This window comes from Suncus etruscus, chromosome 1 (assembly GCF_024139225.1).
Source record: "Suncus etruscus isolate mSunEtr1 chromosome 1, mSunEtr1.pri.cur, whole genome shotgun sequence".
Taxonomy (NCBI): Eukaryota; Metazoa; Chordata; class Mammalia; order Eulipotyphla; family Soricidae; genus Suncus; species Suncus etruscus.
In genome coordinates, this window is record NC_064848.1 from 46,196,788 (window position 1) to 46,224,576 (window position 27,789).

The 27,789-nt window shown below is 38.8% G+C and overlaps 1 protein-coding gene across 1 annotated transcript in view; it reads left to right on the forward strand.

The window, feature by feature from the left end:
- The window catches only part of DENND4C (DENN domain containing 4C), an 86,654-nt gene that overhangs the window by 22,873 nt on the left and 35,992 nt on the right, over positions 1-27,789 (forward strand). Inside the window, 11 exon segments of the mRNA XM_049769399.1 lie at positions 3,344-3,519; positions 9,935-10,035; positions 11,714-11,932; positions 14,320-14,465; positions 16,743-16,778; positions 16,877-17,007; positions 19,239-19,371; positions 22,224-22,430; positions 25,095-25,223; positions 26,094-26,238; positions 26,509-26,655. Coding sequence (XP_049625356.1) covers positions 3,344-3,519; positions 9,935-10,035; positions 11,714-11,932; positions 14,320-14,465; positions 16,743-16,778; positions 16,877-17,007; positions 19,239-19,371; positions 22,224-22,430; positions 25,095-25,223; positions 26,094-26,238; positions 26,509-26,655 — 1,570 coding nt within the window.

The window sequence follows — 27,789 nt, forward strand, 5'->3', positions numbered from 1 at the left end:
AAAAGTTTGATTGACACTTATTCTGTGAGAAGTTCTGGCCAACTTCAATTCTCCTAAAATCATACAAATGAATTTTAAAGTTAATTTTCCTAGTTTTAAGCCTTCAGTGATTGTGAGCCAGTATTACAGGCAACTTTAAGTCATTGTGAAATAGGATAATTTATTAATACTAACCTATTGATAAAATACCCATAAAAGATAAACGAGGGGCCAGAAGGATAGTTGAGGGTCTTACCTTTAATGGATGACCCAAGTTCAATTTATGGCAGTTCATGTGGTTCTCTGAGCACTGCCAGGAATGACTGAACAGAGAGGCAGAGAGTGATCCCTGACCACTACCTGCTATGACCAAAGATACTCTACTCCCCAAAAGTAAATCCACTAATTTTTTTAAAACCCTTTTGAATACATTGAAATTAGGAATCCTGAATATAGAAGACTTTGTAGATTAGAGTATGAAAGTTCCATTTTCCCATTATTCCATTCTGTCCCCCTATATTTTATTAATTGTTTAGCTTTGAATATTTGACTTTTTTCCTCTTTCCCTTTGCATTTTAAGAATGTAACACTCATGGATGTAAGGACCTTGTTTTTTCTTTTTTTAGAACTCTGTTCTTAGCATCTAACAGTGTAATAGCACTTAATAAATAGATGTTAAGTCTATAATAATGTTAAGGGATAGTGTTCCAGGTCTTAATATCTGGTAAGAGAAATACTGCTAGAATGAAACCAGTGGTAACCACTTATGATGGCTTATAGGGATAGCTGTCTTCATTATATATTACTTTTCCAAACCTATATGACATGTAAAATCAGAAGTCTAATTAAGTGATACATTTGGGAAAACTCCCATTTAAATGTTCTTTCCTATAAAATGTTAGTGTTTATTTTTTAATTTTTATTTTTTTTTGGTTTTGGGGCCACATCTGGCAGCACTCAGGATTACTTCTGGCTCTGTGCTTAGAAATCTCTCGTGACTGGCTTGAGGGAGTGGGTCATATGGAATGCCAGGGATTGAACCCTGGTCTGTCCAGTTGGCCATGTGCAAGGCAAACACCCTATTGTTGTACTATTGTTTCGTTTGTTAGAAGCTTTGAGGTAGTCTCAGTTTTAGCTACATGATGTGAGAATAGATAGAAAAATCACAATGAAATATGCAACATTTCATAAAGTTTGTGTAACTAATGGTGGAAAACGGAATAGAATGGGAAAAAAGTAATAAAGGGAGGATTTGATAGTCAATTTCATGTTTAAAGATAAAGACGAGGGGCCAGAGAGGTAAGGAGGTAAGGCGTTTGCCTTTCATGCAGAAGGTCATTGGTTTGAATCCCGGCATGTAATTATAATTAAAATCTTTCAAAAGACAGGGCCAGAGTGATAGCACAGTGGTAGGATGTTTGTTTTGTACATGGCCAACCCCAGACAGACCCCTGTTCCGTTCCCGGCATCCCATTTTGGTCTCTTGAGCTTGCCAGGAGCTATTTCTGAGTGCAGAGCCAGGAGTAACCCCTGAGCATTGCCGGTTGTGACCCAAAAACAAACAAACAAAAAAATCTTTCAAAAGACAAAAAAAAATTTATTAAAAATTATCAAAGAATATGGATAAGCAAATGGGTGTTTTTGTAAAAATGATTGTGCAAAAATCAGACACTTGTGTCATTTTGGTATTAGTTTTGCTTTGAGATTTTGTTTTTACGTAGTTATAGACGTAATATACCTTTTTTTAAATGGAAGAAGATAGTTTTTGACTGGAGATCTGAAGTCCTTATGGAATTCTATTACCTATTCTCTGTTCCCTTTTTCTACTCTTTCTCATTTCTTATTCTGTTACAGCCTTTATTTCCCTAGAACATTACAGGCTGGTCCCATATCTTAAGACCTTTGCTGTTGAGTTCTTTCTCCAAGCACTCTTCTTATTATCACCATGATTAAAGTTAAATTTCTTACATTTTTTAGGTTAGGGATTAATTGTGTTTTTGTTTCTGTTTTTTTTTTGGCATAATTGGTGGTGCTCAGGGATAACTTCTGGGTCTGTGCTCAGAAACTACTCCTGGCAGGCTCAGGGAACATTATGGGATATCGTGGATCAAACCCAGTTGGCCATCTGTAAGAAATATGCCTTCTGTAAGAAATATCTATAAGAAATATCTGCTGTGCTAGTGCTTTGGCTCCTTGATTATTAAAATGAGATTTATTCTTTCCCTCTTTTTACTTCTGTACTCTATTCTTACTTTAGTTTTTTTGTTTTGTTTTCTTGTTCTCCTTTTTTTTTTTTTTTTTGGTGGTACCAGGAACACATTCTGCAAGGCAAGGGCCATATGCCCAAGTTTTAGTTTTTCTTTTTTCCATAGCACTTAGCACTTCTTAATGTGGAAAATATTTTAAATACTGCATCTTTGTTTTCTTTCTCTTTCTGGTAGAGTAGGTGTTGGCTGGCTAAGATCTGTGAATCAAATCCTGCCTGCCATCAGTAAATTAAGTTACAGAAACATAGGCCATTTAGTTGCACATTTTCTCCCTCCCTTCTCTCTCTTTCTACCTCCCTCCCTCTCTCCCTTTCCCTCCTCTTCTTGAAAAGGGTAGAATTTTCATAGTTCTATAAAAATCAGTGATTAAAATTTTAATATAAAATTTAATTTCTTTTTAGTTGTCAAAACTTGTCTCTTTAAAGTGCATGTATATTTATGTATATTTATGGTAGAGCAAAGAATTCTGGTATATGATACTTTTTTAAAAATAATATCTTTAAGTCTCTGGTAAAGATTCTTGGGTTTGTTATTGATTAGTTTTTGAGATGCTAGGCTTTACTGAAGTTACGTCATCTTATGTTTATTTAGGAAGTAAGAATATTGTTGAAATATTTGTGTTGCCTAGTGATTGATTATCAAATGAATCATTTCTTTAGATATATTTTTTTAAGTTGTTGGTGATTTCTAGGTTGAATTTTATCATAGCTATTTTGAGAATTAAGAGATGGCTAAAATCACAAGAGGTAAATTTCATGAACTTAATTTATATTGGGGTGGATAATTTTTCTCTCATCTTTATTTTTTTACAAAATGGGAATGTGATAGCCATTGAATAGGCATTAAAAGAATTATCATGTAAAGAGTTATTAGCACTTATATTAGGATTGTGGTCATTTTTATGCTTGAAGATTTTAATCACATTGGCTCATAGTATTTCTTATTATATTTTATAGTCATTTAGTTTTTAGAATGAATTTTAAAATGAAAGAAATGACTTAATTGCTTTTTAATGAGCCTTTTAAGTAATTTGTCAGTAATATAATTTTTACTGCAAATTTGAAGTTTGGTTAATTTTTTTAAAACTTTTTTCCCAGATGATCTTTCCGTTTCAGTGGCAATGCCCATATATTCCCCTTTGTCCTCTTTCACTGGCAGCAGTGCTTAGTGCACCTTTACCATTTATAGTTGGAGTTGACTCAAGGTATTTTGATCTTCATGACCCACCACAAGATGTTGTTTGCATTGACTTGGATACAAACATGTTGTATATGTAAGTTGATTTTTTTTTAAATATAATCTCTGGTTATAGCTCATTGAAGGCATTTAGATGTGCTGGATTTTTAAAAGCTTTTCATTGTAGTTTAGGTAACAATAGTGTAACATTTATGGTTTTGATTTACAAAGCTACTGTATGCACTATCACAAAATGCCCAAGATCCTTTGCCACAGTCCTTATGATACTTTTAATCTACCTCTGTCCTCCTCCTACTCACATTGGCACCTCTCCCCCATAACTGCTTGGTAATTTTGTAACCAAGAACTAAGTAAGGGTTTGTCATTTTATACTATCTCTTCCCTTGTTTGGTTTCTCTGTGTATACCACAGAGGAGTGAGATCATTTGTTATTTGTCCTTCTCCCTCTAACTTATTTCACTTAATGTGATAAACTGTAAAAATTTACAGCACATTGCAGCAAATTGCAAGATTTTATTTTTTCTTGCGTGCGTGCGCGCCTCTGTGTGTGTGTGTGTGTATGTGTGTGTGTGTGTGTGTGTGTGTACACACTTCTTTATTCATTCACCTGTCAGTTGACATTTGAGTTGTTTCCCTATTTTTGGCTTTTGGGCCACAGCTTACAGTAGTGTTACTCTTGGCTCTGAACTCAGGAATCACTCCTGGGAGGTGCAGGGACTGTATGGGATGCGAGGGATTGAACCTGGGTTTGCCGTGTGCAAGGCAAGCACCCTATCCGTTGTACTATCACTCCAACCTTATTGGGTTGTTTCTGTATTGTAGCTGTTGAACTTAGTACAAAGAACATAGATGTGTACATAAATTTTTGAGTTCGGGGTTTTTTTTTTTTTTTTGGGCCACACCCAGCATTGCTCAGGGGTTACTCCTGGCTGTCTGCTCAGAAATAGCTCCTGGCAGGCATGGGGGACCATATGGGACACCGGGATTCAAACCAACCACCTTTGGTCCTGGATTGGCTGCTTGCAAGGCAAACGCCGCTGTGCTATCTCTCCGGGCCCTTGAGTTCGGTTTTGTGGGTCTTTTTTTTTTTTTTTTTTGGATGACAAGAAATGACTTAATTGCTGGATCATAGTGGAAGTTCTATTCTTTTATGAGGTTTCATAGCATTTTCTTTCTTCCTTCCTTCTTCCTTCCTTCCTCCCTCCTTCCTTCCTTTTCCCTCCCTCCCTCACCTCACCTCCCTCACTCCTTCCCTCACCTCTCTTACCTCCTTCCTTCCTTCCTTCCTTCCTTCCTTCCTTCCTTCCTTCCTTCCTTCCTTCCTTCCTTCCTTCCTTCCTTCCTTCCTTCCTTCCTTCCTTCCTTCCTTCCTCCTTCCCTCCCTCCTTCCCTCCCTCCCTTCTCTCTCTTTCTCTCTCTCTCTCTTTCTCTCTTTCTTTCTCTCTTTCTTTCTTTCTTTCTTTCTTTCTTTCTTTCTTTTCTTTCTTTCTTTCTTTCTTCTTTCTTTCTTTCTTTCTTTCTTTCTTTCTTTCTTTCTTTCTTTCTTTCTTTCTTTCTTTCTTTCTTTCTTTCTTTCTTTCTTTCTTTCTTTCTTTCTTTCTTCTTTCTTTCTCCTTCCTTCCTTCCTTCCTTCCTCCTTCCTTCCTTCCTTCCTTCCTTCCTTCCTTCCTTCCTTCCTTCCTTCCTTCCTTCCTCCCTCCCTCCCTCCCTCCCTCCCTCCCTCCCTCCCTCCCTCCCTCCCTCCCTCCCTCCCTCCCTCCCACTCTCTCTCTCTCTCTCTCTCTCTCTCTCTCTCTCTCTCTCTCTTTCTTTCTTTCTTTCTTTCTTTCTTTCTTTCTTTCTTTCTTTCTTTCTTTCTTTCTTTCTTTCTTTCTTTCTTTCTTTCTTTCTTTCTTTCTTCTTCTTTTCTTCTGTTTTTATGGGCTATACCCGGCGCAGCTCTCAGGTTACACCTGGCTCAGCACTCAGAAATAGCTCCTGACATTGATGGTGGGAATGTTGCACTAGTGAAGGGGGGATGTTCTTTTTTTGACTGAAATTCAATTATAGTCATGTTTGTAATCACGGTGTTTAAATAAAGGTTTTTTTTTTTTTTTTTTTTTTTTTCTCAGAAAAGGAAGAAATTGCTCCTGACAGGCTCAGGGGATGGGATTTTGGATGGGATGCCAGAAATCAAACCCAGGTGGTCATGGGTTAGCCATATGCAAGGCAAATGCCTTACTGCTATGCTATCTCTTTGGTCCCTTTTTCTATAGAGGCATTTTAACAAATAGTGACTGGAGGGTTCCTTTTATCCCAAATACATGCATTGTAAAGTTGTATAGTTTGGCAAGAAGAACAAGATGGGCTAGGTTTTTAGTAGTTTATATTTCAATAACTTAATGGTAGGCAAGGAATATTTCTGTTCATCAAAATAGAAAGTAGAGGGGCTGGGGGGCTGGAGTGATAGCACAGTAGTAGGTTGTTTGCCTTGCATGCTTTGCATGTGGCCAACCTGGGACAGACCTGGGTTTGATCCCCAGCATTCCATATGGGCCCCTAAGCCCACCAGGACCGATTTCTGAGCACAGAGCCTGAGCAATGCTGGGTGTGGTTCAAAAATAAACAAACAAAAAAAAATCCCCTCAAAACAAAAAAATAGAAAGTGGATTTGAAATCAAAAGGTTAAACTACTGCTTTTAAGAGCTTAAAAAATAATAGATATATGTTGTAGATTTAATTTGAGGTTCATATGTAGTTTTAAAAAATGAGTACCTGTTGAGTTAGTAACAGTATAGATTAGATTGATACCTATACTAAAAATGATTTTTTGAAATCAGAAACTGGGATTATAGATCGTACAGGGCATGGTGCTTATTTTGCATACAGCCTACTCAGTTATGATCTCCAGCATCCCATATGGTCCCCCAAGCTTTGCCAGAAATGATCCCTGAGCACAGAGTCAGGAGTAAGCCCTGAGCATCACCAGGTAAAAATCTGAAATGAAATGTTATAGTAACATAAAAGCATTTTTAGGAACATTCAGTGTTTAGAAATATAGAGATTATCTTTCAAGGATATTTAGTAATATATGTTAATAGTACTAATACACACACACACACACACACCTTTGTACACTCAGTGTTTAGAAATATAGAGATTATCTTTCAAGGATATTTAGTAATATATGTTAATAGTACTAATACACACACACACACACCTTTGTACAATATTTTGCTCCTAAAAGTTTATCCAGAAGATAATTTTTTTTGTTTTGTTTTGGGGACACACCCAGCAGTGCTCAAGAGTTAATCCTGGCTCTGCACTCAGAAATTACTCCTGGCAGGCTCGGTGGACATGTGGGATGCCAGGGATTGAACCTGGGTCTGTTCTGGTTGTCTGCGTGCAATGCAAATGCCCTATCACTGTGCTATTGCTCCAGCCCCAAGATATATTGTTTTTGAGGAGGTTTTATTTGGGGGGATTCTAGGGAGGAGACACATGCCCAGCAATGCTTATTCCTGTGCTCAGGGATCACTCCTGGTACAGGACTTATGGGGCCATGTGTTGCGGGGGAACAAACCTGGTTTGTGGTAGACAAAGACAAGTTTCCTATGTCCTACACTCTCCTGCCTATTTTCAGGAATTTTTAAATTAAGAATCTAAGATAATTCAGCAGCCATTTCCAAATACTCATTGTTTTGAGGAGTAGGATAGAAATGCTTCCAAGTCGTGTTCTCAGGACCATGTATGGCACTTTTGGGTTAACAGGGCTGGAAATTCAATGCTGGTGCGGAGGATGTGGAGGTGTTCATACTCTGGTGTCTGGTATCACCAGGGTTACCGTGAAATTTTTTGGGTCTACCAAGGCCATATCCAAACATATTCTGGAATCTGCAAGGCTAGGCTGGGTATGAACTGAAGGGCAAGGGTACAGTATGATACTGATTATCCTACTGGGTTTTGGAATATGTTTGCTCTATCCCTATACTATCTCCCAGATACTTTTTTTTTTATTTTATCATATTTGAACATGGTAAGAGGTAATGAAAATTCAGGTGTTTGATTGCGGTTTAGTACCAATGTCTAAATTTCCCCATAGGATGTGGTTGGAGTTACAAAATACAAAGAAGTTATCTTACAGTGTTTTATTTATCCCAATTTTGTAATCTTGCACATATAACTCATAGTAGAACTAAGTGATTTTATAGTAAAGAGTGCTACTTTTTCTGACAGGTTTTGTAAATAAGGATCTAATTGACTTTAGAACTTCATAATTGGGTAGTAGGTTTACAGATGAAGTGTTTGATTCTGCTTCTAAATTTTTTTTTTGAGGGGTGGGGAAGACACCCAGTGGTACTTGAAGTCACTGTGATGCTGAGGATTAAGTTTGAGGTTCCCACATTGCAAAGTTTGTGCTCCAGATGTTGAAACCATCTCCTCTTCCTCATAGGATTTTAAAAACCAATTTTAGAACTGAGTTAACAAAATATTCTTCTACCACCCTTTTTGTTTTTCATCTTATTTATTTATTTTGAAAATTTAAAATATTTAAATACCATGGTTACAAGGTTGTTATCACAGATAAAGTTGTTTATGATTGAGTTACATAGTCATAAAATGTACAGCAATGTTTACCAGTGTGCATTTCCTGCCATAAGTGTCATCAATTTCCTTCTATTCCTCCCTGATGCTCTCTTCCCTCCCACCTACCTTCTCCCACCTGTTTCTGGAGCAGGCATTTTACTTCACTCTTTTTTCTCTCTCTTTTGGGCAGTGTGGTTTGTACTACTATTAATGAGGTGCCAGGCATTTCACCGTCTCTACTCTAACTGTACTTTCTGCTCTTTATGGCAGGCTTGCTACCATAGACTGTTCCTCCTAATCCTCCTGTTATTTCTGTATATCATCTTCACACTGTCCTTTATTTTCTTTATATCCCATAGATGAGTGAGATTATTCTATGTTTATCTCTCTCCCTCTGACTCATTTCATTCAGCATAATAATCTCCATGTCCATCCATGTATAAGCAGATTTCATGACTTCATTTTTCTTAATGGCTGCATAGTATTCAATTGTGTAAATGTACCATAGTTTCTTTTGCCACTTATCTGTTATTGGGTACCTGGGTTGCTTCTAGATTCTGGCTATGGTAAATAGTACTGCAATGAACATGGAAGTGCAAAGGACATTTTTGTATTGTGTTTTTGTTTCCCTAGGTTATATCCCTAGGAGTAGATTTCTAGATCATAAGGAAGCTGAATTTTCAGTTTTTTGAGGAATTTCCATATTGTTTTCAAGAAAGACTGGACTAGATGGCATTCCCACCAACAGTTCTTTCTCCTCACATCCATGCCAGCACTGGTTGTTCTTGTTCCTAGTGATGTGTGCCATTCTCAGTGGTGTGAGATGATACCTCATTGTTGTTTTGATTTGCAACTCACTGATAATTAGTGATGTCACCACCACTTTCCTGGCACACTACTCAGGGTCACTCTCATGGTGCTTTATGGACCATGCAGTGCCACATTCTAACGTTTTGAGCTATTTTGTTTTCTTCAAACCTGATCCTTTGTTCAATTCCAGTCACTTTTATTTGGGCACACCATGTTTTAGATGCCTTTTGACAGGTATTTTAAATACAGAAGTCCATTTGGTTTGATACTTAAGAAATAATGTAATTCTGAAATACAGCTTTTGTTTTAGTTTTTATTTTGTTTTTTTGTTTTTGTTTTTGTTTTTGTTTTTTGAGCCACCCGTTTGATGCTCAGGGGTTACTCCTGGCTAAGCGCTCAGAAATTGCCCCTGGCTTGAGGGGATCATATGGGATGCCTGGGGATCGAACCGCAGTTGCAATCTTTCCTTGGCTAGCGCTTGCAAGGCAGACACCTTACCTCCAGCGCCACCTCGCCAGCCCCCTTAGTTTTTGTTTTTTGCTTGTTTGATTTTGGGCCATAACCTGTGGTGCTCAGGGTTGACTCTGGCTCTTCGCTCAGAAATCCTTCCTGGCAGGCTCAGGGAACCATATAAAATGCTGGGGATTGAACCCAGGTCCATCCTGGGTCAGCCACATGCAAGGCAAATGCCCTACCACTGTGCTCGAACCCTGTGCTCCAAAAAATATAGCTTTTTTTTTGTTTTTGTTTTTGTTTTTGAGCCAAACCCGGTGACGCTCAATGGTTACTCCTGGCTATGCACTCTCAGAAATCACTCCTGGCTTTGGGGGACCATTTGGGACTCTGAGAATCAAACCCAGGTTTGTCCTGGGTCAGTTGCAGGCAAGGCAAACGCCCTACCACTGCACTCTCGCTCTGGTCCTTGAAATACAGCTTTTGAAGCAAGACTTCACTATAATATTCACAACTCCCATATTGAAAGGTCATGTTGGATATGATAGTGACATGACTGTACCTATTCTCATTATAAATAGTAAAAACACCCATTCCATTTTTATTTTTCTTAATAATTTTAAATAAAAACATAAAATATTAATTATGCTTTTACTTAATAGATCAGATGAAAAGAAGAGCATGAACTGGAAGCAGCTTCCCAAAAAACCATGTAAAAATCTACTTAGCACCTTGAAGAAATTGTATCCCCAACTGTTTTCAGGTAATTATGAGGATAGATGTCAGATCTAGGGTCTCTAACATGTGAAATACACACTTTACTGCTGAGCTGTGTCCTATTATCTGGTCAGTGATTTTTTTTTTTGGGGGGGGGTCCACACCCGGCAGCGCTCAGGGGTTCCTCCTGGCTCTACCTCAGAAATCACCTCTGGCAGGCACGGGGGACTATCTGGGATGCCAGGATTCGAACCACTGTCCTTCTTCCTGGAAGGCAGACGCCTTACCTCCAGGCTATCTCTCGAGCCCCAGATTTTTTTTTTAATATATTAGGGAAATATTCAGTGGTACTCAAAGTTTACTACTGGTTCTGGGCTTAGGGATCATTTTAGGTGGTGCTGAGGGGACTACGTAGGATGATGGGGAGAGAACCTCAGTGCTGTCTGAAAAGCAAGTGCCCTACACATTTTACTGTCTCTTTAGCTGACCAAAGGTTATTTTTATTACTTTAATTTTCTTTTTTATTCTGTGGTTAGTTACTCCTGTTTGGGGAGACCATATGGGTCTTTTATATAGTACATAGGGGATTGAACTGTGTACAAGGCAAAAACCTTATCTCTGTACCATCTCTTTGGTTCCAAGGATTATTTAGTGAAATAGTGTATGTAAGATAAACATGTTTTTATTTATAGGGACCTTTCCCAGGGTTACTTGGTGGAAAAGTAGACAGGGACCCCTTCTAGTAAAGCTTGGTCTAGAAAGTGCTATCGAAGGTAAGGTCTGAAGGTTTTCTGCTTTGTCTGCTTGTGCTTGGGAGCCACCAGTTCCATATTCAGCAGTACTGAGAAGTATCACGCAATACTGGCCATTGCATTTAGGGCCTCATAATAGTCAGGCCTGTATTTTACCATTTTGAGCTATCTCTCTGCCCCCAAGAAAAATCTTTAATTTTATCCTAATCTTATTCTGCTTTTAAAGGAAGCCTTGTTGTATAGTGACATTCAGATAGTAAATTAATATTTGAGATTTGTGATATTTTTGGAGTATGTTCTCTGTGCCTTTCTTTTATTTTTAACACTTGCCAATGATTTTATTTACTTTTTGTGAGAGAGAAGAGAAAGTGGGACTTGGGTCACCCTTGGCTCTACTCAAGACTTCCTCTTGGTGTGTTTTGGAGAGATAGTATAGAGGGTATGGCATTTGCTTTACATTCGGCCAATTTTAATTTGCTTCCCAGTCCTCTATATGGTTCCTTGAGCATTTTCTGGAGTGATCTCTGAGCAGAGGCAGGAGAAGGCCTTAAGCATAGCCAGGTGTGGCTCAAATGAAAAAAAAAAATAGGGACTTAACTCCTGGGTCCATTTTCAGAGACCGCTTCTAGTGATGCTCAGGTGATAATATGCTGTGCTGAGGATCCTAATTGAGCTTGTCCAGCCATAGTGTAGGCAAAGGCAAACACCATAATCCCTATATTATCTCTCTAGCTTACCTTTATTTGAGGTGGGGGGAGAAAGAGAGAGGCGAGACTGACTGACTGTGCGCATGGAAGCATGCGCACTACCTGATACTGAGGTTGGTATTCTCAAAGCAAAGCAGCCCTTTGAGTCATTTTCTCGACTCTTCATTTTAATTTCTTTATGGTAAGAGAAGTTTCAGGAAGGATTGTGATTTTTTTATATACAGAAAATACTGTATATTAATGCCATATTTTACTTATATATTAGTTCATCGAAAACCCCAAGAAGATTCAGCAATAGAGATGACTCCAATTGAAGCAGATTTCTCTTGGCAAAAGAAGATGACACAACTTGAGATGGAAATTCAAGAGGCATTTTTGCGCTTTATGGCATCCATATTAAAGGGATATAGAACATACCTCAAACCAATTACAGAGGCTCCTTCAAATAAAGCTACGGCTGCTGATTCATTGTTTGACCGCCAAGGTAACAGACATTGAAAGATAGTTTATAGAAATGAAAAATAGTTTGTATTTGGTATTATTTCCAAAAAAGAATCATTAAGTAAGTTGATAGGAATTTTTGTTAAATATTAGGAACTTCCAGGCCAAAGATAGAATGTGTTTGCCTTACATACAGCTAACCTTTATTCCATCCCTGGCACTTCATTGTCCCCGAAAACCATCAGAAGCAAGAGCAAGTGTCGCCAAATCCCATCTCCAACTGCCACCCCCCCCAAAATTTATATACAAAGATAAGATGTAAAAATTTTATTCAAGACTTAATTCCAGTCTTGTACTACAGGGGTTTGGAGATTGCTCTTGGCATGGCTTAGGGACCAGGATTGTTTCTGGCAAAATTCAGTGGCTGGGTACTGAGGTCAGGTTTCCTGTATGCTCAATCTGTTCAGCTCTCTCTGACCCCATAAATGTAATTACTTTTATCTATTCATTTGTGTATTTATTTACTTCTGTACCACACTGGCAGTGCTCAGGGCTTATATCTGGTTGTGTGCTCAGGAATAACACCTGGCAGACTCGGGACCATATGGGTTGCTGAGGCTCAAACTAGGTTCAGTCTTGTGCAAAACAAGTACATTACCTGCTTTTTTATCTCTCTGGCCCACTTTTAATTTTTATGCCCATTTTTTTCCCCTAAGAAAGCTGAAAATGAAAGTCTTTAGTTATGAAAACGAAAAAGGTTTGCTTATATTTACAGTACTACATGATTATTTAAATAGACTATTGATGATATTTAGGTGTTTTCCTCAATTTTACATAAGTCTTTGCTATACTAGGAACTTAAAAATATTCCTTAACAGTTCACTGGTTCTGGAAATGTAAGGGTTTGTTGTCTTGCATAAATGTATAAGTAGTCTGATATACCTTGTAGAATAATTTTTTTTTTTTTTTTTGGTTTTTGGGCCACACCCGGTGCCGCTCAGGGGTTACTACTAGTTATGTGTTCAGAAATCACTCCTGACTTGGGGGACCATATGAGACGTGGGGGGATTGAACCTTGGACCGTCCTACGCTAGCATGGACAAGGCTACTGCTTGCACCACCGCTTCGGCCTTTTTGTAGAGTAACTTTTTTTAAATTTTTTTTTTTTTGAGTAACTTTTATATTTTAAAAACGGGAGGATTTCGGGCCAGAGAGATAGCATGGAGGTAGGGCATTTGCTTGCAGAAGGACGGTGGTTTGAATCCCAGCATCCCTGTGCCTGCCAGGGGCGATTTCTGACCGTAGAGCCAGGAGGAACTCCTAAGCACCAAAAAAAAAAAAAAGGAGGGGGAGCATTTATACATTGGTACAGGTCCAGAGAAAAACAATGGTTAAAGGCATAAGAAATAAAGCATTGGGCCTGGAGAGATAGCACAGCGGCGTTTGCCTTGCAAGCAGCCGATCCAGGACCAAAGGTGGTTGGTTCGAATCCCGGTGTCCCATATGGTCCCCCATGCCTGCCAGGAGCTATTTCTGAGCAGACAGCCAGGAGTCACCCCTGAGCAACGCCGGGTGTGACCCAAAAACAAACAAACAAAAGAAATAAAGCATTGACAAGAAAATAATTGAAATGGTGGACATGAATTAAAAGTGGGTAGGAAGAAAAATGAAGATAGAAAAGGGTAGGTAGAATATCAAAAGATGAATTTGGAGATTTCAGCAAACCTACCTTCACTCATCCCTGACAAATCAAAAAGGTTTTGGTTGGATGTTTAACAACTTGGTTGAATGTAATTAAGAAAATCAGATATAGGTAAAGGTCAGAGAGTAATTTGTAAATTAGAAACATGGAAGGCATAGTTGTTATCAATTCAACCAAGAAACTTCAGGGAGTGTCTGACTTTGTGTAGATTTTGATGGTATGGATCATAGACCACAAAAAAAGTATTTAGATGGTTTGTGCTTATGAGTAATGAAGAATAATGATGATAGAAATTGGAGTTGGTAAGAGTATTTTGAATTAAGTGCTCTGATCTCCTGTGAATGGAGAGAGGGTCCTTGAAGTCAAAAGATGGTAATACTAGGGAGGGAAAACGAAAAGGCCATATTCTGGAATCTTCACATAGTATAGTGATTTTTACAAGAAATTATCAAAATAGTTAGTGGCATTGCAGAGGTACAACACTGATTTTTGATAATTGTGAGAATATCAGAAACTTCTTTTTGAAAGTTGTAGGGCTAGAATTTCCTTTTATGACATTCAGATTTGTAAAAGGTTAATGGTATGAATTTTTTTGTGATTTAATCACAGAGAAGGAACTTATAAATATAAGAATGTTAATACTGGAAATTTTATAAATGAAGATATAAAATTTTAAGTAATGTTTTAATATTTGCTCCACTTAAATTTTATAATTTTGTTTGCTTCAGGATTTTTAAAAAGCCGAGATCGTGCCTATACAAAATTCTACACTCTGTTAACCAAAACACAGATTTTTATTCGTTTCATTGAAGAATGTAGTTTTGTAAGTGATAAAGATACTGGATTGGCATTTTTTGATGACTGCATAGAAAAGGTAAAGTGTGCCTAAATCATTAAGAAAGAACTTTAGCTACATGTGAAATCCTTATTATTTTTCTCACCTTCCTTTTTTTCCCTTTTCTTTTTGTTGTAGTGTTGGTGATAGAGACCAGGTTTCTTACACATTAAGTTCTGGTGCTCACTACAAGTTGTACATTTGGTTGTAATATTCCCATACTTATTAGTTGAGGTGCTCATTGGGGGTACTGTACTGGTTGTGTGCCAAGGATTGCTCCCTTTGTTGCTCAAAGCTCCAAATTGCACTCAGTCTAAGGCTAGTTTTAGGGATCAAGCTCCTAATCTTGTGCTGGCAGTTGAACCTGCTATTGAGTCACATTTGTAAGGCCTTAATTACCATTATTATTAACCAGATTATGAAGTAGAAAGCATAGTGTGTATGTTCTTGTGTATCTGATTCTCAGGTTAATAGAATGATTTTTGTTTGTGGTGTCCAGTATCTACCATTCAGAACTTATTTTTTTCTTTGAATCATCTTTTGAGGCATTTTGTTTGTTTTTTTGTTTGCTTATTTGGTTTATTTGAGGGGGGTTGGGCCACACCTGTGGGTGCTCAGGTGTTATTCCTGGCTCTGCACTTAGGAATCATTCCTGGCAGGCTCAGGGTCCAGATGGGATGCTAGAGATTGAACCTGGGTCGCTCGAGTGCAAGGCAAATTCCCTACCTGCTGTACTATCGCTCTGGCCCCTTACTTTACAGTTTTAACTATTAAAAAAATTAAAATAATGCCATTTAATCCTTTAACTTTTATTCAGATGAGTAAACTAAAATTTAATGGTTCATTTAAAAAGTTTTTTTTTTTAAAAGATTGTTTTATATATAATGGAAATCTCTGTTTCTAAAAGGTATGCTCAAATAAATACTTTTGGTAATATGTTTTTTTTTTTTCTTTCTTTTCTTTTGGCAATGTTTCTTTTGTCCTCGTTGAGGATATTTGGAAATACGTTAAACTGTAAAGTTGTACTTAGCCATCTTTTTGTTTGTTTGTTTGTTTTGGGGCCACAGCTGGCAGCACTCAGGGTTACTCCTGGCTCTGAACTCAGAAATCACTCCTGGCAGGCTCAAGGGACCATATGGGATGCCGGTGATCGAACCTGAGTCTGTCCCAGGTCGGCCACGTGCAAGGCAAATGCCTTACCTCTGTGCTATCATTCTGGCCTGTACTTAACCATTAAGGATGTTGTTGGGGTTTTTTGTTTGTTTGTTTGTTTTTTTGGTTTTGGAGCGCAGGGGTTATTCCTGGCTCTGCACTCAGAAATTGTTTCTGGCAGGCTCAGTGCTATCACTCTGGCCCCAATAGAAGATTCTGTAATAGAATAGTCCAGGTAGTTTGAGTTGGCTTCTTCCTGGCCCTACCTCTCTAAAATACTAAGCATGAATCACTAATACTTTTTTTTGGTTCTTTTTTTGTGGGGGAGGGTTCACACTGGTGGTGTTCAGGTTTATTCCTAGCTCTGCACTCAGAAATCACTCTAGTGGGTTCAGGGGAGCAAATGGCATGCTGGGGATTGAACCTGGATTGGCCATGTGCAAGGCAAAATGCCCTACCTGCTGTGCTACACTCTGGCTCCTTAAGAAAGTTTTAAGTTTGTTCTTTCTTTCTGTTTATGGACTGGTTTGCAGACAGGTGCTGGTCCGTAGGTCTGAGAAGCTTAATGAATGCTGCCTTAGAAGACTTCCATCCCATATCCAGGAGAATCATTTAAACTATTCAGTTTTTGTTTATATTTTTCTTTTTTTTTTGGTTTTTGGGTCACACCCAGCAGCATTACTCAGGGATTACTCCTAGCTCTACGCTCAGAAATTGCTCCTGGCAGGCTCAGGGGACCATATGGGATGTCGAGATTCAAACCACCATCCTTCTGCATGCAAGGCAAACACCCTGCCTCCATGCTATCTTTCCGGCCCCAGTTTTTGTTTCCTTTTAAAATTAATAGTTTAGAAAGTATCACTAATGCAGAGATTTAATCATAATAAAAATTTTTTAAGTTTGAGAAGCCTGATTATCTTAGGGGATTGGTTATCTTTTCTTTGTGGGGAGGAATTTATAAAAATAAGAATGGAATTTTTTTGATCCCAGTAATTCATTAATAAAATATTACACTTAAGCCTTATAACATAGGGCCATCATATTATATTGTGAAGTATTTTGTACCTCCTTGGCAGTAAAAACAGATTTTATTCAAATAAAAATTTAAGGTAAACATCTATTAAATTTATATTGATTTTACTAAGAATTTTTTTTCTTTTCCAGTTGTTTCCTGATAAATGCACAGAAAAAGCAGATAAGGTATTCAAAAAACAGTTTAAGTTTAATTTTAGAATAATTCTGCTTATATGCTTATTCTGCTTATATGTAAAGTAATTGGAGAAAATAATTACTTTCAGGTTGATTTTGATTTAACAGAAGATACCAAATTAATAGAGCTAGATGATTCACAGAAAAGCGAGCATACTGTATTCATAATGCCACCAGAACCACCACCTGATGATGGGAAGGACCTGTCACCAAAGTACAGGTAGCAGGATTTTCTGAAGAACATATATATTATAATGAACTATGTCAACTATGTGATACATGGTCTTTAATATATATGCATATATATAAAAATTTTTGACTATGGGTTGATACGTAGTTAAGTAATTTGTGGGGGTTTATTTTCTAAAGTTTTTCAGTGGACTAACATGCATATTTTATGAAAATGCCACTGAGGTATTGTAATGTAATTGTAATTGTAATGTAATTGTAATGTAAGCATTGGTTAGCCAGATACTGATTACTGTTTATTAAGCATTTAACCATAATTTAAAATCTTAAAAGCTTCATTTCTGAAAACAAAAATTTATTTGTAGGCTGGAGAGAGTACAGAAGGTTTTTGCCTTGTATACACAAACCTGGGTTTGGTATATAACAACAACAGAAGTAATAATAGGTTAAACTATAATAATTAGGGGCCAGAGAGATAGCATGGAGGTAAGGCGTTTGCCTTTCATGTGGAAGGTCATTGGTTCGAATCCTGGCGTCCCATATGGTCCCCCTGAGCACTGCCGGGTGTGACCCCCCCCAAAAAAAAAAAACCCCAAAAAACAAACTATAATAAATATTAGTTTAATTATTCCTAAAATTTTAAATATTTCCTTTCAAATCTCAAAGCAAGATTATTTTATGAAGCAGGGTCTAGAGCAATAATACAGCAGGTAGGGGTGTTTGCCTGGCATGCAGCTGACATGGTTTTGATCTCCAGCATCCTATGTGGTTCCCCGAACCCACCAGGATATTCCTGAATGTAGAGCCAAGGAGTAACCTGAGCACTGCTGGGTGTGGCCTCAAAACAAACAAAAAAGATTATTTTATGAAGCAGTATGTAAAATATACCAAGGTGTATACAGGTATATGTATATGTGTATATATGCATACATATTTATCATGTATATTACTTTTTTGTGTGGTGAAGTGTTAGGCAGGAAGCGGAAACTACTGATTGTGTTGAGGACCCATGGCCACACATAGAGAATATATATGGGAGAGGGGGAGGGCCACACCCGAAGGTGCTCAGGGGTTACCCTTGGCTATTAGATCAGAAATCGCTCCTGGCTTGGGGGACCATATGGGATGCCGGGGTATCGAACTGCGGTCTGTCCTAGGTTAGTGTGTGCAAGGCAAATGCCTGACCGCTTGCGCCACTGCTCCCGCCCTCCCTGAGAATATTTTAAGTATAATCAATTAGAAAATTAGAAAAGCCAGTGGAGAGGAGGGAGATTTGGGACATTGGTTGTGCGAATGTTGAACTGGTGAAGGGGGGTGTTCATTACATGACTGAAACCCAATTACAATCGTGTCTATAATTAAGATATTTAAATAAAAATATTAAGAAAATTAGAAAAGCATTGAACACATGTTTTTTTTTTTTTTAAGGATTAATAACTTTTTTTTGTCAATTTGTGTATCAGGGATTTTTGTTTTCAAGGATTGCTCGAAAATATTAAGTAGGATAGGGAGTATAAGCAAAATTCTCATGTAAGGGGGCTGGAGAGATAGTGTGGAGGTAAAGCGTTTGCCTTTCATGCAGAAGGTCATCGGTTCAAATCCCGGCATCCCATATGGTTCCCCAGCATGCCAGGAGCAATTTCTGAGCGTGGAGCCAAGAGTAACCCCTGAGTGATGCCGGGTGTGACCCCAAAACCAAAAAAAAAAAAAATTCTCATGTAAGAAGCACTTGTATCTTATAACTACAATTGTACATTTTTATGTATTTTGTTTTGGGGTCATTCTCAGAGATGTTCAGGGTTACTTCTGACTCTGTACTCAGAAATTACTCCTACTTGTGCTCAGGGTACCATATGAGATGCTGGGGATCCAGCTGGCGTTGGCCATATTCAAGGCTAGTGTCCTACCCCTTGTAGCACTCTCCATCCCTCCAATCATATATTTTTTGGAGAAAATTCTTTGGGTTTTTTTTTTGGGGGGGGGGGTCTCACCCGGCAGCACTCAGGGGTTCCTCCTGGCTTTATGCTCAGAAATCGCTCCTGGCATGCTCGGAGGACCATATGGGATGCTGGGATTAGAAACCACTGACCTTCTGCATGAAAGGCAAATGCCTTACCTCCATGCTGTCTTTCCAGCCCCGGAGGAAATTCTTTATAAGGAACTGAGGAAATATGATTTGAGGCATAGAAGTATTAACAAATACCAGAATATGCAGAGTTAGTATATTTTAAAGTATTTATTCTTTTTTTAATTTGTTTTCAGTTATAAGTACTTTCCAAGGCTGGACCTTAAGCTTTTTGACAGACCACAGGAATTGAAACTTCGTTTTAGTAGACACCCTGCTGGGAATAGCATTTCCAACAGTCCAGCTCTGATGGCTAAGAGAACTAAACAGGTCAGATTTTTTTTTTTCCTCAAAATATTCATTTAAAATGGTAAAAAAAAAATATATGTGATATATGGCTCATGGTTAAGTATTATTACCTATAAAGTGTGGAACCTTTTCTACCAGGGGTAATTTGGATATTTATAACAATCTGCAAGCCAAGTATTTCAGGCAGACAGTACATGGGCAGCCATGAGAAGCAAACATTTGTGTCCTCTCATGGATTCCAGGGCCAGAACACAGTTCCACAGGCTTTGCACAGCCATTGACCAGATGTTCCTGACCCCTTTCCTAAAACAGCCTTTGCAAACCCTTTATAATGACAATGAATTTGATTTCTTGCAACCTTTTTTTTTTTTTTTTGGTTTTTGGGTCACACCGAGCAGTGCTCAGGGGTTATTCCTGGCTCCAGGCTCAGAAATTGCTCCTGGCAGGCACGGGGGACCATATGGGACGCCAGGATTCGAACCGATGACCTCCTGCATGAAAGGCAAACGTCTTACATCCATGTATCTCTCCGGCCCCTCTTGCAACCTTTCTTAAGATATTGAGACTGAAGTTTTTGAGGGTTCTCAGAGAATCCTGAGAACAAAGAAACTTAGAAATATAATTAAGGTCATGCTACTTGCAGGGATCACTGTGGTTCTCAAACATATTCATCAGGGGCTGGAGCGATAGCACAGCAGTAGGGCGTTTGCCTTTCACATGGCCAGCTCAGGATGGGCATGGGTTTGATCGCCAGCATACCATTTGTTCCCCCAAGCCTGCCAGGAGCAACCCCTGGGAGCTGTCAGGTTGGTGTGGCCCAAAAACTCTCCCCCCCCAAAAAATTCACCAGTTGTACTTTTCCTGGCTATATGATGCTTGCATATTTTTTAGTTACAGTACTACTCAGGGTTCATATTCCTTTTTGTAGTGCTGTTATACGCCTGACAGCAGTGTTATTGAAAATCACTGTAGCTCCAGGGATCAATGATAGCAAGGCTGCTAGATTCAAATAGCAGAGGTACCAAGGTTATACTTGCACATATGGGACCACAGGGATTTGAAAGCATGCCTCCCAAGATTGTAAGACAGGTATACTATTTTCCAGGCTCTAAGCAAATTGTTGTTGGTTTTTTTCTGGGGGGAGGGGGGAGTGGGGTGACGCTTAGGGGTTACTTTCTGGCTATGAGCTCAGAAATCGCTCCTGGTTTGGGGGATCTTATGGACACTGGGGGATCCAATTGTGATTTGTCTTAGGTTAGCGCATGCAAGGCAAATACCCTACTGCTGCAACATTGCTCAGGCCCCATGGTTTTTTGTTGTTGTTGTTTGTTTTTAGACCTCACCAGGCAGTGCTCAGGGCTTACTCCTGGCAGTGCTTAGGGGACAATATAGGATGCCCAGGATCGAAAGAAGGTTGAATTGAGTACACAGCAAACATCCTTCCTGCTATACTATGGCGCTGGCCTAGAGTTGTAACTTTTTAATGGGAGAACTTTGCTACTGAACTCTTAAGTCCTGTTTTAATCAGATTTTTTCCCCCTATATTATACTGGAAAGAAAAAGAAGGCACTGTGTTTTCAGATTTGTCTTCACTACTCATGGAAGTATAGCCAATCACAAAATCAATGAAAAGTCATCTTTTCATTTTAACTCATTCCAATAGATGATTGCTAATTTAAGAAAGACTGTATAGCCGGAATGCCCTGTTGTTCCCTGGAAATGATAGAATCCACAGGTGATATTGATGCCTTCCTTCTTTTTAACTAAGGCATATTCTCCAAGGCATATGCTCTATTCCAGTTCCAATGCTAAGTGTGGCCGTGGGTCTTCAATACACTCAGTAGTTTCCCCCTCCTGCCCAACACTCCACCCCACAAAAAAGGTACATATGGTACTTTCTTTTAACTAAATCATAAAGAAAATCACAATTAGGAAACATGACTTTCTTTTCTTTTTTCTTTTTTTTTTGGGGGGGGGGGTCACACCGGCAGTGCTCAGGGGTTACTCCTGGCTCTATGCTCAGAAATCGCTCCTGGCAGGTACGGGGGACCATATGGGACTCTGGGATTTGAACCACGGACCTTCTGCATGAAAGGCAAACACCTTACTTCCATGCTATCTCTCCGCCCCACAATTAGGAAACATGACTTTCAAACACTTAGGTCTGTGATCTTTTTCACACTATGAGATTACAAAGGATGGGGTCTTTTCAGGAATTTCAGTCAGTAAAGGACTCTGGTAAAGGAGGACAGGATAAAAATATTGGCAGGAAATAGCTTCAACATCTTAAACATTTTAATAATACTGACATTGAAGGACTAAACAACAAATGGTTAAATCTCTTTCAACCACTGAACATGCTTGCTTTTGTGAGGGGCAATTAATTAGTAAATGTATTGGAAAAATATTATTGGTCTCTACTTTTAAGAAATTTCTAATTTATTAGTAGTCTCATGTTTACTGATTAATATTTTTAGGATAGTATAAAATGTTTCTTCTGTAAATGATTGTTGGAACTCTGATACTGAGTAGGAAGTCACTCACAAAAGTAAAACTATCAGGGCCCGGAGAGATAGCACAGCGGCATTTGCCTTGCAAGCAGCCGATCCAGGACCAAAGGTGGTTGGTTCGAATCGCGGTGTCCCATATGGTTCCCCGTGCTTGCCAGGAGCTATTTCTGAGCAGATAGCCAGGAGTAACCCCTGAGCACTGCCGGGTGTGAACGAAAAACCAAAAAAAAAAAGTAAAACTATCAGTTGCTCTGTTTTAAGGTAAAATATTACAGTAATATTTCCTCATCATTTTCTTTCTCATTTCCTTCCCTTGCTTTAATGAGTTTTAGTCCATCTGTAATGTATGTATTTTCTTTCTAGGAGATAAAAACAGCTCATAAGTTGGCAAAGAGATGTTATACAAATCCACCACAATGGGCCAAGTGTCTCTTCAGTCATTGTTATAGTTTATGGTTTATTTGTCTCCCAGCCTATGTTAGAGTTTCTCATCCTAAGGTCAGAGCACTTCAGCAGGCGTATGATATACTTACCAAAATGAGGAAAACAGATGTGGATCCACTAGATGAGGCAAGTATAAGAAATTGAGTTATTGTTTTTAAGGTGACCTTTTATGTTCTGAGGGGGGAGGGCAAACTGGATGCACTGGGTTCACTCCTGGCGGTGCTCAGGATGCAGGAATTGAACCCAGGCCAGTAGCATGCAAGGCTAGTACCCTACTTGCTGTATAATTTCTCTGACCCTACTTTTATTTTATTTTATTTTATTTTGGTTTTTGGGCCACACCCAGTGACACTCAGGGGTTACTCCTGGCTATGCCCTCAGAAATCGCTCTTGACTTGGGGGACTATATGGGACGCCAGGGGATCCAACTGTGGTCTGTCGTAGGCTAGCGTGGGCAAGGCAGACGCCTTACTGCTTGCGTCACCGCTCAGGCCCCTTTTATTTTTTAAAGAAAAATTATCTATCAGTTGCACTAAAGTATGTCCAAGTATTTTCATTATGTAGGAGAGGTAAAATTATTTTTGTCTCATAGAGTTAGTGCTTGCTGCTTATTTTTTCATATACTTTATTTATTTATTTTTATTTATTTATTTTCTTGTGGTTTTTGGGTCACACCTGGCAGTGCTCAGGGGAAACTCCTGGCTCCATGCTCAGAAATTGCTCCTGGCAGGCACGGGGGACCATATGGGAAGCCGGATTTGAACTGATGACCTTCTGGATGAAAGGCAAATGCCTTACCTACATGCTATCTCTCCGGTCCCCATATACTTTATTTTTAAATTATTATTTTGGGCCAGGGATATAACTGAGGGTGTAGAGTACATCCTTTGCATATATGGGACCTGGGATTTGATCTTTGACCACCATCCTACTCCCAAACACACTCCCTTTGGAATGGAGCAGAGACTTTCTTAGAAAGTTTGCCCTTGATAAAGAGAAAATAATCAGAATCATATTTACATAGAAATATGAACTTATATCTTTTGTTATTATCTAGGCATCCTAGAATTGTTACATTTAATTTCTTAGAATATAAAATATGACCGGGAGGAAGCTATTTTAATTATTCTTAAAATGTTTTAAACTTTATTTAAATAGTGTGATGGTTCAGAATACAGTTGTTTTAGTCACTTGATGGGCCAATACTATCCCACCAGCAGTGTCACCTTCTGTCCATCAATGTTTCTAGTTTCTCAACAACTGTACACCCCCACCCCCAGCCTCCTATTTAGCAAGCCCAAAATAATTTACTTTGGAATTGCTTGTAACAACAAAATGGGCTAAAGAATGAATTGTTAAAACTTTAATTAAAAGTTAATTTCTTGGGGCCGGCGAGGTGGCGCTAGAGGTAAGGTGTGTGCCTTGCAAGCACTAGCCAACGAAAGATCGTTACCGAGGTTCGATCCCCCGGCATCCCATATGGTCCCCCCAAGCCAGGGGCAATTTCTGAGTGCTTAGCCAGGAGTAATCCCTGAGCATCAAACGGGTGTGGCCCGAAAAACCAAAACAATTAATTTCCTCCAGTGACGATTGGAGTGGTACTCATTCTCTTTATGCAAGCTTAATCACTAAACAATAGGAACATGTGTACTTAAGTCTTGGTTGACATAGCTTATAATAATGTTGGCACTTTAATTTATACTATTTTTTTTTACAATTTTATTTATTTTTTTAAATTTTATTTAAAGAAAATACATCATATAAATTGACAGTCGATCATAGTACATTTGTTTCCAAATAAGTGAAAGCAAAATTATTGGGAAAAAAGGGGGAAAAAAAGTAAAATGGAAGATAAGAGAAAAAGAAAAGAAAGGAAAAAGCGCAGTAGCATACTCATTTGTGAAAATTATTACATCACCAATGAAGTCATTAATACAGAGGTTGTAAGTTTAGTAAGCTCTTGTTATATGTCCAGTCTGTTAAATTGGGGTGTTCCTTTAGGGATGACAGTATCAAATAAATGAAATTGTCCAGAAATTCATAGTTACATTACTACGAATTTTTTGCCATATACTTAGCTGCAGGGCCTCTAAGACAGCCCAATTTGAACATGGCGATTGCATTTGAGATGTGGTTATAGTTTCCAGAACAGAAACCAGTGATCAGATCGGTGTCCCTGCAAGGAATTGTAGAGGATCAGAGATGAAGCAGGCCACTGGGGAACGGTTATTCTGATAGAAGCAGCAAGTATGGATTCAGGAGGTTGGGGGCTTGGCCCACCTTCTCCTCCTGAGGTGGCCAGCTTTGTGCTCTGTGATCTGGGGTAGCCATAATCTTTCACGCCTCAGTTTACATCTCATTCGAGGAAAGAGTGAGTTTATGGGGCTGGCCCGCTTGAGCATGATGACTGCATTTGTAGGCATGGTTATAGCTTAGATTTCCCATCTATGCTGGGAAGTGTGTCATACAGTATCAGGAATCAGACTCAGGATTCGCAAATGTTAGACATATGCTCTGACACTTGAGCTGTCTCCCAGCCTGATACAGTAGATTAAAAAAAGAATTGTAGATTTAAAAAAGTTCATTGAGCCTCTCAAATCAGAGCAAAGGAGATTTTATTCTCCTTTGTAGGATAGGGTGCCTACTTTGAATCTGCTGGCCCTGGTTTGATCTCTGGCACCCCGTATGGCCCCCAATCCTCACCAGGAGTGATCTTTTAGTATTAAAATATCTCTACAAATCACAGAGTACTGTGCTAACTATTAATGCATTAGTGTTATTTGCTCCTAGGTTTGTTATCGAGTAGTAATGCAGCTTTGTGGACTTTGGAGTCATCCTGTTTTAGCAGTGAGAGTCTTATTTGAAATGAAGACTGCAAAGATAAAACCAAATGCTATTACTTATGGTTATTATAATAAGGTAAGCATGATGGTCATTAGCAAAATATGCTGATAATTAAGATAGATACTTTGTTTTGATGTCACACTTAGATGTGCTATGGGCTTACTACTCATGGCTCTGTGTTCAGGGATCCTTTTTGGTAGGGGTCAGGTGACAACATGGGATCCCGGGGATTAAAAGCCAGGTCTACCCACTGTACTATCTCTTCTACCACAAGTTTCATATCTTTATTTCTTATGTCTGAAATATTGAGGTTTGGGGATATAATTATATATTTGTGTTTTTTATAAAAAAAAATCAAATGAGGGGCCGAGCAGTAGCATAGTAGTAAGGCATTTGCCTTGCTTGAGGCCAACACAGGATGGACCCTGGTTCGAATCCCGGCATCCCATATGGTCCCCTGAGCCTGCCAGGAGCAACTTATGAGCACAGAGCCAGGAGTAACTCCTGAGCACTGCCAGTTGTGACCCCCCCCAATAAATCAAATGTATTTTTTTTTAATGAAAAACTCTGGATTTGTTTTATTTTTTGTTTTTGTTTTTGTTTTGTTTTGTTTTTGGCCACACATTTAGTGTTCAGGGTTTATTCCTAGCTCTACACTAGCTCTACAGGAATTATTCTCTGGCAGTGCTCAGGGGACCATATTGACTATCAATCTTCCAGCCCCCACAAACACTGTGTTTTGTTTTTGTATTTTTTTTTTTTGGGCCACATCCATTTGACACTCAGGGATTACTCCTGGATATGCGCTCAGAAATAGCTCCTGGCTTGGGGGGATTGAACTGCGGTCAGTCCTAGGTCAGCTGCATGCAAGACAAGACGCCTTACCTCTAGCACCACAGCTCCAGCCCCCATAAATACTGTTTTTAACATTAATTTTACCTTTAGGTAGTTTTGGAAAGCCCTTGGCCCAGCAGTACCCGCAGTGGTATCTTCTTATGGACGAAGGTACGGAACATCATTCGTGGCTTGGCACAATTTAGGCAGCCACTTAAAAGGAATATGCAAAAGTCACAGGTCTCTGCATCAACAGGTAATACATAGGCTTGGAAAGATAGTCTTGCTAAGCCAATAGTTTTATAGCCATATGATTATTTTAATTATATAAATTAGAAACTAAATGAAATTTGACTATTTTCTTGTACAACTAAATACAGAAATTATCTTAGTCCACGTTTTATTTCCCCAAATTTTAGAAAGTATTCTGAAACTGTAAATGATCTGAGGGTTATCCATGTCTTGTTTCTGAGGTTATAAGTACATGAACTGTTGAACTTGTCTTTGTGCCTTTCCTTGTCTTTAGTGCCTCAGAATTCCACAGGTGGAATTGATGGAGACACGACAAGCCATGGTAGTGTGGATAGTGCTAATGATGCGAACAGTGGGGAGCAGACAGTCTTCGTCAGAGACTTAATCAGTATTGATTCCACTGATAATCACTCTAGTACAGGTATGAAATATGGATTTTGTTGACATTTATATTAAGACTTAGAATTTTTTTATATAAAGCTTTTGTTCTCTTTTCTTGAGTTTGTGCAATATGAGTATTTACAATATATAATGGGAGAAATGGCACTTGATTGTAGATCACTTTCTATTTTCTATAGTATAAAATAAACTTTGGAGTGCCTGTACACAGGGTTCTAGCATAGTGCCTCGTTCATCATTAATACATAAAAGTATATATATAATTGTTAGGAATTGTGAGTTGAGGAACTTAATATTATTGGTACTGCTTGCAAACATTTTTCATTAAAATATTTGTTATATGTGCAAATATATATATGTACATATAAATTTAAGAAATATAAGACACTTGATGAGGTTATCAGAAAGAGAATTCAAGGGAATGGGCTTTTACACTTCGATGTAGGAGACCTGCATTCTATCCTTTGTACCACTTGGTTTCCTGAGCACCATTAAGCATCAAACCTGGAAGTAGTCCCAAAACCAAAAAAGCACACCATGATGTAAAATGTATAAAAATTATAAAGCCTTCTTTACATTTTCATTTTAAGTGATACTTTAAAAAATCTGATGGGCTAGGGATATGACTCAGTAGAGGCTCTGAATTTGATTCCTGTCACATATCTTCCAGGCACCACCACTAGGAATAGCTTTTATGCCCCTTTCAGCCAGTTGTAGCCCCTATAATTAACATTTAAAAATAAAATCTGAGAAATCCTCTAAGTTAAAAATAAGCATAGAGGGGCCGGGCGGTGGCGCTGGAGGTAAGGTGCCTGCCTTGCCTGCGCTAGCCTAGGACGGACCATGGTTCGATCCCCGGCGTCCCATATGGTCCCCCAAGAAGCCAGGAGCAACTTCTGAGCGCATAGCCAGGAGTAACCCCTGAGCGTCACAGGGTGTGGCCCAAAACCCAAAAAAAAAAAAAAAATAAGCATAGAGTCACTCATGGGGAGGCAAGGCTGAGCAAAGGACTATAGCATGTACTTTACATGTGAGAAATCTAGGTTCTGTCCACATTGGTTGGAACAGCCCTGAGAACTGCCAGGAATGGCTCCAAAAAGCAGGGAAAAAATTATGACTAAAGTGACATATTAAACAAATACGTATATATATTGCA